A 15,600-nucleotide genomic window follows, 5' to 3' on the forward strand; every position below is an offset into this window, starting at 1 on the left:
TAAGTTTAACACATTAATCAAATTTCACATTTTAGATGTTTAGAAACTAATGGTATATCATCTAAAGCTGTGAATCTCCAGATTTCAATCACAGGGTTAGAAAGTGTGAACAACTGCTTCAATGCATTTGGAATCGATAAGGATTTCAGAGAGCCAGAACAAGTTCCGTTTTTAAAAAAAGTCAATTTGCTACATACTTGATTTCAAACCCTGTTGTGTAAATGAACAGCCAAATGGTTTTCTATTTTTAGTTGAAAATGGTGTTGTGTAAAGGCCCCTAATATACACATAGCTGAAGTGGACTGTTATCGTCTCGGTCTAGAGCAAGGTTTACGTAAGGTAACGCGAAAATAAGCAGGGCAGCCTCAAATCTGCCTCAATGGCTCTCAATTAGAGTTCCATTTTTCAACACAGATTTACACTGGAAAGTTGTGTGGTGCTGTAGAGCTCAGGAGAGCACAGGCACACTCTGCCCCACTTAGTATCATGATACCTGTCTGCTGAAGCAATGCGTTAAATTTTAATATATCCTGCTCAATTTAAGACTTCAAAAAAAAAATCTAAAATAAATAAACAAACAAACAAAAAATTATTGCATAATGATGAACACATTTCATTTTATACAGAGATCTTTCTTAATGGATGTTTTTTTTTTGTTGTTTGGCATTGCACCACCTGTCCATAGAGATGAGCTGCATTTCTGTCAAACGCTTCTTCAGAAATGTTTAAGTGCCATAAAGCAGCACTTCTCATAGGGAGAATTAATTAATTTAACAAAGTTAATTGTAGAACTGAACCAATCTAGATTCTCAATTTTTGAAAACTTAATGAGAAGACCACCAGAAAACTGCAGTGGGAAAGTGGAAAAAAACAAAACAATAATAATAATAATTTATTTTAAAAACATTAATTTATTTTCTTTCATTAAATAATAGTAATGTTCAATTTTCATTAAAGTTCAATTTCAATTTAAACTGAATTTATTTTATAAATAATTTTGTATAATAATTTGACTAAGTTTAATTATTTTAAGTTTAAATACGTTTAAAATTTAAATATTTTACCTACAGACAGACTCATTTAAAAAAAAAAAAAAAAAAAAAAAAATTTTGCTGAACAATCTAAAGGTGAAACTAACAGCATTGCTATAAGCAACATTACAAGCCACGGTAAACAAACATTTGTATCACTTCCACCAATAACAGCATTACATGTCATCGCTATGAAACAACACTCTGCATGTTCATCACTTGATTTTCACATGACTGTGCTGATGAACAGAAGCGCGGATGTGTTTTGATTTTCACTCATTGCGGAGGCAGCTCTCGTATATTTCTTCACAGAAATTAGAAAGGCTTTTACCGTGCGAGTACAGCAAACAGCAGTGCTTGAGATTCATTAGATAAAAGGCTTCCTAATAAATTCCACACTTTAATGTTTCACACAGCTATTAAAGGCACATTGAGCGGCCGTGTCCCTGTTGCAAATTATGGCTTTCAATAAATGACAATCGTGCAGCACTTAAAAAAAAAAAACAGACACGCTTCCAGGCCTACCGCTCAAAAGACTCTTAATAGCACATAAAGATGTATTAGCCGTTTCGCGCCGATGTTTTATAAAAGGGAAGCACTTTGTTTCTGAGTTGCGGAGGCTCTAGTTAATGAATAGAGGCACTTCTCCACTCCCACTAATTCACACCGCTCATATCAATCTCTGTCGCTCGCTCCAGACGCGAAGAGTGATCCGTTCATGCTGCAGACATGAGTGCCACTAAAACAAACCTAAAAGACAAGGCGATTATGATGAAACCCGTGTGAAACCGTACTTGTTCTGTGCTTGATGTTTACTTTACCTGTGATGTATAGTTCTGTAGTCTCTTAAAGAATAAAAAACAAACAAAAGATAAAAAAAAGGCAAAAAGAATACATAGCCAAATTTAGGACAAAAGGTGCATCATTGATTACGCCGTGAATCTTGGAGCTTTAATTAATGGTTTCCTGAAAGGGAGGAAACACAACGCTGGAAATGAGCCCCACGGGGGCCAGAAAATAAATCTGTGCTGTCCATTCTTATATTTACCCTCTTACCGAGGAGAGACAGATCTTCTGCTGGCTTTTCTTTAACCGAAACACACAAACACAATCCCTCAGTGCCACGGGACGAGTTCAAGCCGATTCCAGATCACGTCCTCTGCGTTAGAGACACATGAAATGAGCGATGATCTGAGATCTTGTGCCGTGATAACAACGGAGATGGGACATTTCTTCTGCTTTCATTTTTCAACCGCTGCTTGGGTTTCTTCAAGTGGGTGACAGCGGGCAAGTCAAGTGAATTTTTGTCTCCATTAGGGCAGTAGTTTGACCCCTCTTGCTTTTAAACGCTCCTTCAGAGCAGTTATTATGCTTGACACCAGTGGCAGCTTCTAGCGACATCTGCTCTTCCTATGGAGTGTATGTCGTTCACACACACACACACACACACACCTGCAGACCGTTTAGTGGACTTGGAAACAAGAACTATACCCGTATTTTGAGGTTAGCCAATCATAACAGGGGCTATTTACATACTCTATAAACATCTTAAAGGTACAGTAGCAAAAACAACCCATTTAAATGTAAAAGTTAGAGAGAAGGTGAAAGCAAGTAATGAAAAAAGCACAATTCTGTCTGTATTTGGTTCAATCTCCCTTGACTAACATTATTAGTGGGAAAAAAGTGTATTAAAAACTGACAGATGAATTAAAACCCATTAACAGCTGAGCCTCACATGACAATAAAGAAGACACAAAACAACCCAGCAGGCATGACCAATCAATCAGTTTAAACTGAAGACTTCACCCTTGTCGATCTTGTGAATCTGAACATACCTTGTAGCTCAGGCATGACCACACGGCTGTCATTATGATTGACACACTGATGACTGTAATTAAAGGAGACCCACAGTAAAGAGGTTGTTGTGCACTTTGCTGTCAAAATCAAGCCTACCCTATTTGCTAAATTGGGTCTTTGTAGGCCTCTTTGCTCTGGACTCCTGTTAGTGAGGAGAGGTTTTTACAAGCCAATCAGGTTTGGATGGTCATCATGTCATTAGTGAGGATGTCAAAAGTACTGTTACTTTGGTATAAAGTCACTGAAAAACATCTGATACCCAAGTGCTGCAAGCATGGTCGAGTCGCATGTGGTCTGAATATGGCAGTTGTGACAAAAATATCTGTTTCCACCAAACATGAATTCTGCTAATATCCAGGAGAAGCAGAAAGACATGTTTTCCATTTTAGGTTTTTTTTCATCGAGTTGGCTAGTGAGTCATGGATGAATGTCACTGGTGGTCATAACTGGAGGTGTATTGTAGGCTAAAGGAGGAAAGTGTTCAGACTGCTCTTTTCCATAAAATGAACTGTAATTCATTCTATTGAGACTCAAAAAGTGCTATAAAATTGTTTTAAAATGCCCATTTAACGTCCATGTTATTTTTCCAGGTCCTCTGAAGTCATACAATAGCACTGTACGAGAAACAGATGGAAATGTCAATATTTATTGAATTGTGGAATAAATGGGATATTATCCTGAGATAGGGATAGTCTAGGGGTGAGCAATATGAGCAAAAATGTATAACACAATATTCCCAAATTTTGGTTGATAATACAAACACTAGCATTCAAAAGGTCAGACAAATGATTTATATATATATATATATATATATATTTTTTTTTTTTTTGGAAAGAAGTCACTTATTCTCACCAAGGCTGGATTTATTTGATCAAAAATACAGTAAAAACTGTAATATTGTGAAATTATAAACAAAAAAAAAGTTTTAAAATGTAATTATTCCTATGATGGCAAATAAGTAAGCAAGATTTAGGCCCAATCCCAATTATATTTTATACCCCTTCCCCTATCCCCCCGCCTACCCCTTTCCATTGTCCCTTGAAACAGAGTGTCAAGGGGTAGGGGTGAAAATATTCCCCTAAGAATTGGGACACCACTAATATGCCGTCACACGTCATCATACGTCGTCTAGCTCCTACAATACACACACCTATACTGCTGTGCTGGTGTGCATTAGAGCCTTTAATTACCATTCTATATTACTGACACGCACACACACACACACACACATACACATATCAGAGAACGCGCAGCTCACACATCCAGGAGAAAAGAAACTTGTCAATGCTGCCCCACAACTTTTATTAACAACAGTTTAAATATAGAATCGCTACATTATATTTTCCAGCAACCGGAGGATAAAATCGCTGTTTTTGAATTAAACTCACTCATTTTAAAGAGAGACGCACAGATGCGCATACACACAACTTTCATATCTCTCTCTCTCGCTCTCTTTCTCTCTCGAATTGGCAATATTTGAGAAAAAGGTTTAGAGATTTCTAATTATTGGGGGACTAGCCCCCCCTCAATGTCTATGGTGGTTATCGTCCTGATCAGACATGAAAATATGTTGTGGCACTATCGTGCAGTCAGTAATGATGTTAGCAAATTTTAGCGATTTTTTGCAAACATTTCTTTGAATAATATGACCGTAAATATGAACTCATGATTGAATGTAACATAAAACAAATGATTAATTTTCATTAAAACCTTTATTAATGCCAAAAATGCTCACATTTATGGTTCTTTTTGTTCGCTCGGGCAGCCATGTTGCCGCTGTAGCCGGCTTACGCTGAGATAATTCATACCCCTTCGTTTGAAGTGTGGTCCTGAAAAATCTTCGTTTGAAGGGCTGTCTGGCCCTTCCCCTACCCCTACCCCTCCAACCAAAAGAGCACAGCTTTTCCAAATGTAAACATCTAAAATGAATAAATAATAATAATTAATAATATTTTTTTTCACAAACTCTGTGTTGTGTATTTTCTGGTAATCAAATGAACATGCAGAACATTTGTATTTAAATAAGTCGTTTTGCAGTTTAATATTCACAGACAGTCTATATATATATATATACAGCATGCATATATATATATATATATATATATACTGACCTGTTTTTTATTTATTCATCAAAAATAATTCAAATTCCATGAAATTCCGCGTTATACAGTAAATTCCGTTTTTTATGACTGGATATATATATCGTGCGATATTTATCGTGCAGCCCTAGTGGCAAGCTAAACACAACGTGCAAAACGCTGCAGCTCAACAGCGGAGAAAAGTCTGGATCTTCAGTCAGGCAGGTGTGTGATGGGACACCCTCGGCAATGTCCTCGTCGGCGTCTTGTAGTTGTGGCATTGCTATGTTCGATTCGTGACAACAGATGCTCTCCACTTCTGTTGGCATCTCACAACACTTACTACAAGAACACCACCACTTTTGAAGAGATCTCTGTCTCTCTGAGGCTTGAAGACGTGCTGCTGGATAATTCATACCCCTTCGTTTGAAGTGTGGTCCTGAAAAATCTTCGTTTGAAGGGCTGTCTGGCCCTTCCCCTACCCCTACCCCTCCAACCAAAAGTGAATCGAGACACCCCTACCCCTTCAGGGGAAAGGGGAAGGGCTAAGGAGTAGAAATGGGATTGGGCCTTAATATACTAATATACAAAAATTGGACAACAGAAGATTGGAAAAAGGTTCTGCTGCAAGATTCGGATGGTAGGGTCAGAATTTGACGTAAACAACATGAAAGCATGGATCCACCTGCCTTGTATCAACGGTTCAGACTAGAGCCCGACCGATATGGGTTTTTTGGGGGCCGATGCGGATACCGATATTAGGGAGTAATAAAAGACCGATACCAATATATCGACCGATATTCTTTATGTGTAGGCTATATTATAGTACAGTATAGTCAAAAGTTTGGACACACTTCCCATTCGTGTGTCCAAACTTTTTACTGGTACTGTATATAGAATACAGTATATAGCCTACATAAACAGAATATATATACATAAACACATTTTTTGCAATGATAGTCTGGATCTTCAGTCAGGCAGGTGTGTGATGGGACACCCTCGGCAATGTCCTCGTTGGCGTCTTGTAGTTGTGGCATTGCTATGTTCCATTCGTGACAACAGATGCTCTCCACTTCTGTTGGCATCTCACAACACTTACTACAAGAACACCACCACTTTTGAAGAGATCTCTGTCTCTCTGAGGCTTGAAGACGTGCTGCTGCAGCAGATGCTTCCTCCATCTCTCTGAGTTCTTGATCTGAGTATTCTGGTTCAAATAAATACGGTTGGGCAAAAAAATCCACGTGGTCTGTTGATATATTAAAATCGTCTTCCATTGTGATGACCTGTACGTCTAAATATCTTTAGATCTTCACAGTGGCAGGGAACATGTCTGCAATGACTGTGCACTGTGTAAACAATGAGTGACGTATACGCGCGAGAGATCACGTCCGGCGCTTGCGTAACCTACGCCAGAGCGCGTACACACCTCACGCACCGGATGCCGTGCGCACGCTCATAGCAGTTGGACATAATGGTGTATTAGAGGTAAAAAAATTATATAAATACTGTTCGGTTTCTCGCACAAACCGATCGTTTCGTGTCTTAGGACACCAATGTGTCATCACGAGCCGCAGGGTTTAAGTTGGTTTTGTCTGTGTATGTGGGGGATATTTTCTTGGCACAGTTTGAGCCCCTTAGTACCAACTGAGCTTTGTTTAAACCCCACAGCCTACCTGAGTATTGTTGCTGACCGTGTCCATCCCTTTATGACCACAGTGTACCCATCTTGTGATATTTGTACCAGTTTATCATTTTAACTCGTATATCTTCCATCAGTGCAAATCGTTTTGAGCTGCATGTAGCCAGCTGGCTTAAGACAAATTAAGACAGCCCTCCACTTTACAGAACAAAACACAAACATAAACCACTGCTGCAAAACCATTATATGCCGCATCCAACATCATATGGAGGAGATTTTAGGCATAATGCCATCAGTCAATATAAACAAGAGAAATTAGTGTGATTAGTCGAGAAAAGCTCATTGAGTGTGAACACAAGCATTGATAAATGTCAACAGCTGTAAATAGCCACCACTGACCTCGTCCAGCTCTGAGATGTACACAGGTTTCTCCTCAAAGCCAATGGGCATAGGCTCATTGGGGGGGATCTCAACCTCCTCATACATCTTATTATTCTCTCTTCTGATGCCCTCGGGCAGCAGCATCTGCCGGCACAGCAGAGAGGACATAATTACACAAAAACACATACAATTAAACCTTCGCCATGCATTAGCTCACGGCAACGTCTCCAACCAAACAGTGAAGACCAATGTTGAGGGCTGCGGCCAGCAGTGTGCTTTATTACAGCAGAGATGAACTGAAAATCTTCCAAAATGTGCTTTAGCTGTAAAATAGCAGTCATAATGCAAGCAGCACATCTTTGTATATTTGCTTTGAGTAGTGGAATGCAGTGGGTTGAGCTGCAGTTGCTGTACATTCTGTAATGAAAATAATTTATAGAAATAGGAGAATAAATATCTAATTTTAGCACGCTGCATTTCCTCCAGCTCCTATAATTACAACTCATTTTCACCAAACTGAGAGCATATGCCGAACTAATGAATGTGTCATACTCAGCTGTTGATCACAGTTGACAACACCACACGTCATCATATCTGGCAATGCTACTCATCTTTGTCACATATTGTTCAGAGCAAAAACTGTTTTGTCATTGCGAGTATTCAAATAGTGCTCAATTATTATTATTGATATATACAGTAAAAACAGCTAATTAAATGTATAAAATTATTTACAATTTAAATTCTTATTATACAATTTATTATACTATTGAATTTTACAATTTAAATATACAATTATACCATTTAAAATAACGGTTTTCTGCTTTAATGTTTTTTAAAATTTAATTTATTCCTGTAATGTAACACTGAATTTTCAGCATAATTACTCCAGTCTTCAGTGTCACACGAGCTCTAGAAAATGTCTTATAATTATTCATATTATTAATGTTGAAAACAGTTGTGCTGCTTATACATTTTTGTGATAAAAAGCTCTAGATCGTCCTGGCTCTAAACCACCTGTTCCACCCCACCCGCAGGAAAAAGATGAGGCTCATTCATTTCAATCGCTGGAAGATGGCCTGCAGCAGGAATTTTAATTAAGACATCATAAAAACTGGATTAAAAACAAAGGCTCTAGGTAATCTAGTGTGTGATAATGTGATATAATTGAGCAGATTGGCATGATGCTGAGTAAACAAAGCACTAGGGAGAGATTTTGTATTTAAGAGCGGAGATTTATTTTTCCTCTGTGTCCTTACACATATAAGAGTCAGATTAGTGGCGTGTGTGTGAGCAGCGGGTGAGATTTTACCTTGGCTCCTCCGACGAATGCTGAGGTCTTGATGGCTTCGGTGTAAGAATCATAAACGTGAGGGTAACGGATGCGTTCGTACTCTCTGTGACGTCCTAACACTGGAGAACGGCGTGCCGTCAGCAAGGCCTGCTCCCTAAATGCAAACACAGAGTGTCACATCAACAGACTTCCATCAAATCAAATGCAGAGCACCGTTTTGTCTCAGCTAACACTGAGGAAAATATGACAGCAGATGCATCTGATAAAATGACTAATAACAAGTTCTGAGCCGTTTAAAATATTCATCTGTTCTTGAAAGGTCTGTTACAAATCATACTAAACCCCTACAAAACACACTTTTGTAGGCATGTTAAACCTAAAGTGCCCATGGGACACTGTACACATACTGGAGACAAAATTGTGAAAGTGTTCTCAAAACTGTAAGCTTCAATGTGACTGGTTTGCTTTTAAGGCTGGCCAGGTTTATATCGGTCTGCTGACTGCACTATCATGGATTTCAGATTAACCCATTCAGTTTAATGTAAAATTGGTTTCTACCTGTGTAAGTAGGTGGTTCTTAGCTAGAATAAATGGGCAGATACAGTATTTTATTACAATAACAATTATAATACAGTATATTTTACTATGTAAATATAAAAATATAATTTAAGCTTTAAATGTAAAGAAGTAAATCAGACAATTTACACTGGAATTATTCTATGTTTATTTAGCATTTATTGATAGATAATAATTAACTAATTAAAAATAATTCGTTTTACATTGTATTTAGATGTTTGTAACAGAGATGCAGAAATGGCAAACCTCAAATAAAATAGATAAATAAAAAGAAAGAATGCTAGTCTTTTATTATGTTTCAGTGTTCATGTCCACTAAATCTGAAATAGTGGAAAGACTTGATCAATCGAGACATTCAACTTGGCTCAAAACCAAAATTAGAGGAAAGCCTTTTTTTTTTTGCCATTTTAAAGGTTTAAAATGCAAGTTCATTTTAGTTGAATCATTTGCATGTATTATTTAGTCTTATAATTTTGCCCATATTATAATAATTTAGCATGATTAATATCTAGTGTGACCACCGAAAAGCTGCACTTGAACACAGTGCAAAGACTACAGCCAATGGCCAAATAGCAAGTATGTTCTGTGCCTATGTGAGGGGAAATTCTCTCTATACCAGTAGGTGGCAGTAGTCAGCATTTGTCACTGTAAAAGGAAAACGGCAAAAGCCAGAAGAGCCTTCTGTTTACGGTCTCGACTTGTTGAGTTGTTTACTTGCTTTCATCACTTCCTTTTTTCATTTGGTGCTATGGTTGGCTAAGTAGAACAGCCAATCAAAGTGACCTCCACTGCTGAATTAACATACTCATATACATATATATATATATATATATATATAGGCCTTTTTTGGCAATTGCTCTTTCTCCAATTTATTCTTGTTGTTTTAGCAAATAGTCATAAAGCTAGTATTGTCTTTATATGCAGTGTTCTGAAATGAGGAAATTATGTCCTCTGCGCGTTTTTTTTTTATTATTTTATTTTTTCACACTAAGCCTAGTCTCAGACTATATATAAATATATATAAAATATATAAAATATATCTGTGCTATTGTTTTGCCTCAAGATGCACACCAGTAAGGTTTTTTGTTTGATTTTTGTTTGATCGCAATATTATCCGCTACATTGCCGTCTGATTTGACTGTACATACTTCTGCTGTTTATATTAATTGTGACCAAATTAATATTTGCAACATTAGTGTATAGAAATGCTATGCATACTGCTGCTACAGCTGCACAAATGTACTTAGAGTTGCTATAAGCCCCTTTATTAAATAAGCAACGTGATCAAATAATGCTTATTTTGCTTTGAAGAGTTCACAAATCTGCTGTAAGGCGTTAGATAAGCAAAAGAAACAGTATGCCTATTTCACTTTAAGAGTTACTTACCATCCATGTGCTATCACTGAAATTACTTGCAACTAAAGTACTTTATGCTGCCGCTGCTTTATTAGCAACAATTATAATTTGACTAGCTATGCATTCTGCTGATAATATTATTTCTAACATTGCATCTGAATTTTCTATGCATCCTGCTGCTATTACATTTCGCTATACACTATCTGAATAGCTATGCATACTGCTGCTACAGCTGCACAAATGTACTTAGAATTGCTATAAGCACCTTTATAAATAAACAAAAAGCAATCAAATCATGCCTATTTTGGTTTGAAGAGTTTACGTAATATCCATGCTTAGTCACTGAAATTTCAGCAACTAAAGTCTACCTACTAAAATTATTTGCAAACAAAATTTGATTTGCTATGCATGCTGCAATTAATAATTTGCTAATAACGCAATCTGAATTTCTATGGATACTGCTGCTACACTGCATGAGTACTAGAATATAAGCCCAGCTGAATAAACAAATAAGTCAATTTCAAGTTTAAGGAGTGTCCTATTATTAGGCTACATTGCACATGGGCTACTGAATTTGAACTGATTTATTTATTTTATTATTTACTTTTATTAATTTTTAGTATCTTTATATATTAAACTAAATCATGATTAATTATCTTTAACTATTACTAAACATAACTTTTTATAATAAACTCTTCACTATCACTGAACTAAATGTAACGAGGGAAAAAGAGATGTGGCCCCTTTAAGAGTGAGTGCTCCCTTCTGAACTGTCTGCATCGCATGTGCGCCACGAGTACACGTATATGCGGGTAAATTATATGGACCCTATTCACAAGACTGTGATGACGCGTTTAACGGTCATCAGCATCGTAAATCCTCGAAAGTTTTTCATGTTTGTATTTTTTTTTTTATCTACATTTATAACACTATTCTTTGTATTATATCACCTTTGCATCAAATTACAAAAAAAACAGTTGACGCTAATGCGAGGGTGTTTCTAATGCAGCGTTTATGGGAGGGATGGTACAGATTTGACATCGTTCTCTCTTCTGACTGCCGTTATCAGTCTCTCTCAATTTTTTTCCTTTTATTGAAAGTCATGGAGTTTCTCTTTTGCCATTTAAGCAACTGGGAATGCAAAAAAATATATTTGTGGTGCTCTCACTGCTCTTCAGGTTTACCCAACTATGACGACATCCGCTGCTGAGAAACCCGGAAATGTGAAAAAGGTCCATTCCACATTTACATTAACCCCTCTTTTTTGTTACGCATTAACCTTTTTTGTATATTAGTAACTTAAATGTTTGCAAGTTTAGAAATTTATAGCTGATGAACACAATAATGCACTGAAATGAGAAGAAAAGACTGTTCACTTGTCTGGCTGTTGAGTTTCAGAGGAACACTGAAAGCGCGCTGCAATGCTCAAGCGAATGCTAACCAGCCATTTAAATGTAAAGCAGCAAGCTCATTGGCTGCGATTGCAAAATAAACCAATCAGCTTGAGACAAGTCGTTTAATGCTGAGAATATCATTAGTTTACGTTACGCCATCTAGAGTTTCATGACAACTTGGTATATAGAGCTCCGGAGGTTGACGTCACGCACTCCATAAAACAAACGAATATCATCAGCAAAAATTTAACGGATTTGAATGGCTTTACTGCAGAGCAATTACTATACACAATGAAATATAAATATCACTGTCATTTGATGCTGGATGTGGTGAATAAGCTGCCAGTAATCAAAATATTGAATGCTTTATTTTATTCTTCTGTAATTGTTCTTAGTATATCAAGAGAGTTTTTTGCTATTGCAGCAGTTAGAGATCCATCCGTGCTGGATATATTGGTCCGGGTCGCTAAAGACCCGAATATGTAATAATGATTGGCAAAACATTCATGCATTTAAGGGTTAACAATGAAACCATCGTCCACTTTAGGAAGTAAACTCTTTGGGGTCAAGTAAATGTCTCCTTTTTCCTTTTTGTGTTTTTGTTAGTAGGAAACTATTTTAAATTGTCAAATCTGTTAACATGATTTTGTTTCCAAATAAAATGATAATTCCAGAGTGGATATTTGTGGAAATATCAACAGTGAATTCTCTTTCTAGAAAACACTTTGTAATATCAAAAATCTTGAGCACACGAAACTGTTATCTTTCTGAAGGCATACTATCATCAAATATATTCATAGTTACTAACGTAACAACAAAATTAATTTACATCCAAAGATTTATTACTCCAAATAAAATGCTTCAAATCTTACAAAAGAGACATCTGTGTGGCACATTTAGAAGATTCAGGTACGGCCGACGAGGGTTCCTCATGAATCCCATATAAAGCAGGGGTTTTCAGAGTTATTTTTGTTTGGCTGTTGTCTTGCAGCGGGATGATTGAAAGGCTGAGAGCGTGAGGAGACATGTGAGGTATTAACACCTCATCTCTAATCTCTCTCCTCATGCTCTGCCTCATTTGGACGGCAGCATTTTTAATTAAACAGATCATTGCTCTTTTTCATCCTGTGAAATTAAACATTAAGAGAAAATCCCTTCTGCAGGAGCTCCAGATAGCAGTTTTATCAAGCTTTCTCTCTCTTCCTCTTTTCAATAGGCCACACTCTAAAATGTAGAGAGGTGCTTGTTCACATAATGAAGGAGAAAGACAGACAGACAGACAGATGGAGAGAGAGACAGACAGACAGACAGACAGAGACAGAGATACAGACAGAAAGAGACAGAGACAGAGATACGTATCTGTGTGTGTGTGTATTGTATTTTTGTCATGCCAGTAAAGCTATTTGAATTGAACTGAAATGAACTGAGAGACAGACAGAGAGACAGGTGCTAACCTCTGCAGTCTCAGCTCCTTGGGGTCAAAATGAAAGGCGTTTTCACAGGTATCCCCTTCATCTCCTCGTTTCTCACGTTTCCTCTCCTTCTTCTCTTCTTTTCTGTAAATCTTCATCATGTGCTTCTCCTGCTCGGACTGGATGGTCACCTGGCAGCCGTATGTGGGCTTGGCGGATTCATCTCTCATCCCTTTAAGCTGTCCTATAGTTTCCATAAACAAAATAGCAACAGGACAAAAATGTAGTAATAATAGTAACAAAAGTAATAGTTATATAAGATAAAATACACAGTGATACAGTATAAAAAATAAATATACAGCATACTGCAGCATTGTTGTCTTTCTACATATTCAGTTTTTTTAGAAAATTATTCCTATTGTCACTAACATTAATTTACCTAATGATTATTGGTGGATCTGAACTGCAAAAACAATAGGAAAAAATGTGCAAATACTATAGACATTTTTGAGAAGCTACTGAAAAATCAGTAAATTTGGACCGCATTATTCAGTACAAACAATAAACAAACAAATAAATAAAATAAATAAACGGTCACTGAAAATCTGGTGGGACTATCTATTAATAATGTGCAACTTATATTTTCAAAAACTTGTCTTTACAGTGCAAAATTTGAACAGAAGCTGCATCTGAAACAATGAAAAGATGCATTTACACAGTCTGTGTAATGCTGCTTCTATTAAGATTATTAAACAATGGTAAAGTTTAAGATGCTTCTGATGCTTCTGTACTTCTGTGTAAATGATGCCGCATCAGAGCCACCTTAAACTTGCGTTATGCACAAATACACCCCAACTCGTGGTAAACTCACTGTACGTAACACCTAAAACAAGTATGACATAAAAGCAACAAGTAATAAACAATAAAACCTTTCTGTTGCACATATTCCCCTAACAATATTAAACATGTTTATTTTCATTGGTTGTGAATGTGTCATGTCATGCAGCAGTATGGTAATAAATTGCTTGCTGCTGGAAACGTATGTTAGGTGTCAGGACATGGTGTAATGCACAGACTCGAGTGGCTTATTGCTGCATTTTTCAATTAGAAAATAGAGCAAAATCAATTTATTTATAAAGTAAAATAGTAAAACAAATACATTAAAATAAAATAAAAAATAATTAATATGAAATATAATAATAAATAAAAATAAATCAGGAAAGGAAAGGCCAGGAAAGGTCAAAAATCATGAGATTCAATCAGTTATTTTATTCTGTTGAACTTAACAGAAGGTAAGTTTTTGGGGATACTATTTAAAACATTTATTTTTCACTCTATAAAAGGGTCTTTATACAGGAAATTATATATAGCTGCTTTAAGCAAGTCCTTTGCTATAGGATTATTGTATTTGGGGGTCGGTGACATCAAAAAGCTTGAAAAGCTAAATATAAACAGAAAATTGTGCCATAAAAACTGACTCAGCTGTGACCGCACAAATAATGCCGTCATCCAGTCTGACAGTAAATGACTAGATAAAATGAAACAACAGGTCAAGCCTTGAAATCATTAACTTGTGGGACTTGGTGGAAGTTGGTCTCTCGTTGCTGATGAGAGCAGCTCAGCATCTAAAGGTATTTTTTGGTCCATTCATCTATACGAAACTATTTCAGCTCAGCTCTTGTAAGACTAAGTGCCACCGGCGAAGTAAAGGCTAGGGTTTAATATTAACCCTATCAGAGGGTTAAAGTGCTATCAGACTGCCTCACAACAGCTCAATAAAAAGCCCAATAGCTCTTGAAAGCAGATGAGATGAGATGATTGCATCGGGGCACGGGCTGATTGTTTGAATGATCTCTGCTTTATCTCTTCTAAAAGGCTCACCCACGGCAAACTCATCTGCTCCCCCTTTCACAACACGTCCTTCATTCCTTCTACCTGAACACTGTGCTAAACTGTCCCTCCATAGGCACCGCTCACTGGACAGTTCACACAAAAACAAAAATCACGTATACACCTTTTTTGTGAAAAACCACGGGAGATGTTTAGGAGAAGGTACAAAATGTTTTGATTTTGTTTTTTGTTTGTTTATTTGTTTTTCTATACAATGCAAGCAGAGAGTCTTGGCTGGGTGGCATGATGGCCTATGTAGGACTCATTAAAAAAAAAAACTTTGTTAGCAAGTTGGTAACTATATTACACAATATATTACACCATAGACAGCTTTGTTCATTGATTTTTTTTTTTTTAATTTGATTAGATTTTTGTTTGTTTTATTTGTTTATTTCATGTTTTTCAGCCATGATGCAGAACTTGATGTAACTGCACTTAAACTGTAATTTAACTGATGTGCAATGTTCGAATGGCATCTATTTCACAACAGTTATATTATTTATATATATATATATATATATATATATTCTTATATATTCTTCCGTTATTCTTCCGTTTTTCTGCAGATATCAGCATGAACACATTTAATAATAATTTTATACAAGTTCAGTAAAGCAATAAGTGACTTACATTTTAGACATAATATTGCTTGTTTTTGCTCAATTTTGCCAACGAAAATAGTTCCAAACAAA

General features: G+C 36.5%; 1 protein-coding gene across 1 annotated transcript in view; it reads right to left on the reverse strand.

Moving 5' to 3' along the window:
- Positions 1-15,600, reverse strand: part of LOC107740553 (activating signal cointegrator 1 complex subunit 3-like) — a 169,846-nt gene that overhangs the window by 112,869 nt on the left and 41,377 nt on the right. Inside the window, exons 6-8 of the mRNA XM_016552999.1 lie at positions 13,061-13,262; positions 8,299-8,434; positions 7,008-7,133 (exon numbers count right to left, since the gene is read on the reverse strand). Of these exons, the coding sequence (XP_016408485.1) occupies positions 7,008-7,133; positions 8,299-8,434; positions 13,061-13,262 (464 nt within the window). The remainder of the gene's footprint in view (positions 1-7,007; positions 7,134-8,298; positions 8,435-13,060; positions 13,263-15,600) is intronic.

Source organism: Sinocyclocheilus rhinocerous, unplaced genomic scaffold (assembly GCF_001515625.1).
Source record: "Sinocyclocheilus rhinocerous isolate Xijiao unplaced genomic scaffold, SAMN03320098_v1.1 scaffold1939, whole genome shotgun sequence".
Classification (NCBI taxonomy): Eukaryota; Metazoa; Chordata; class Actinopteri; order Cypriniformes; family Cyprinidae; genus Sinocyclocheilus; species Sinocyclocheilus rhinocerous.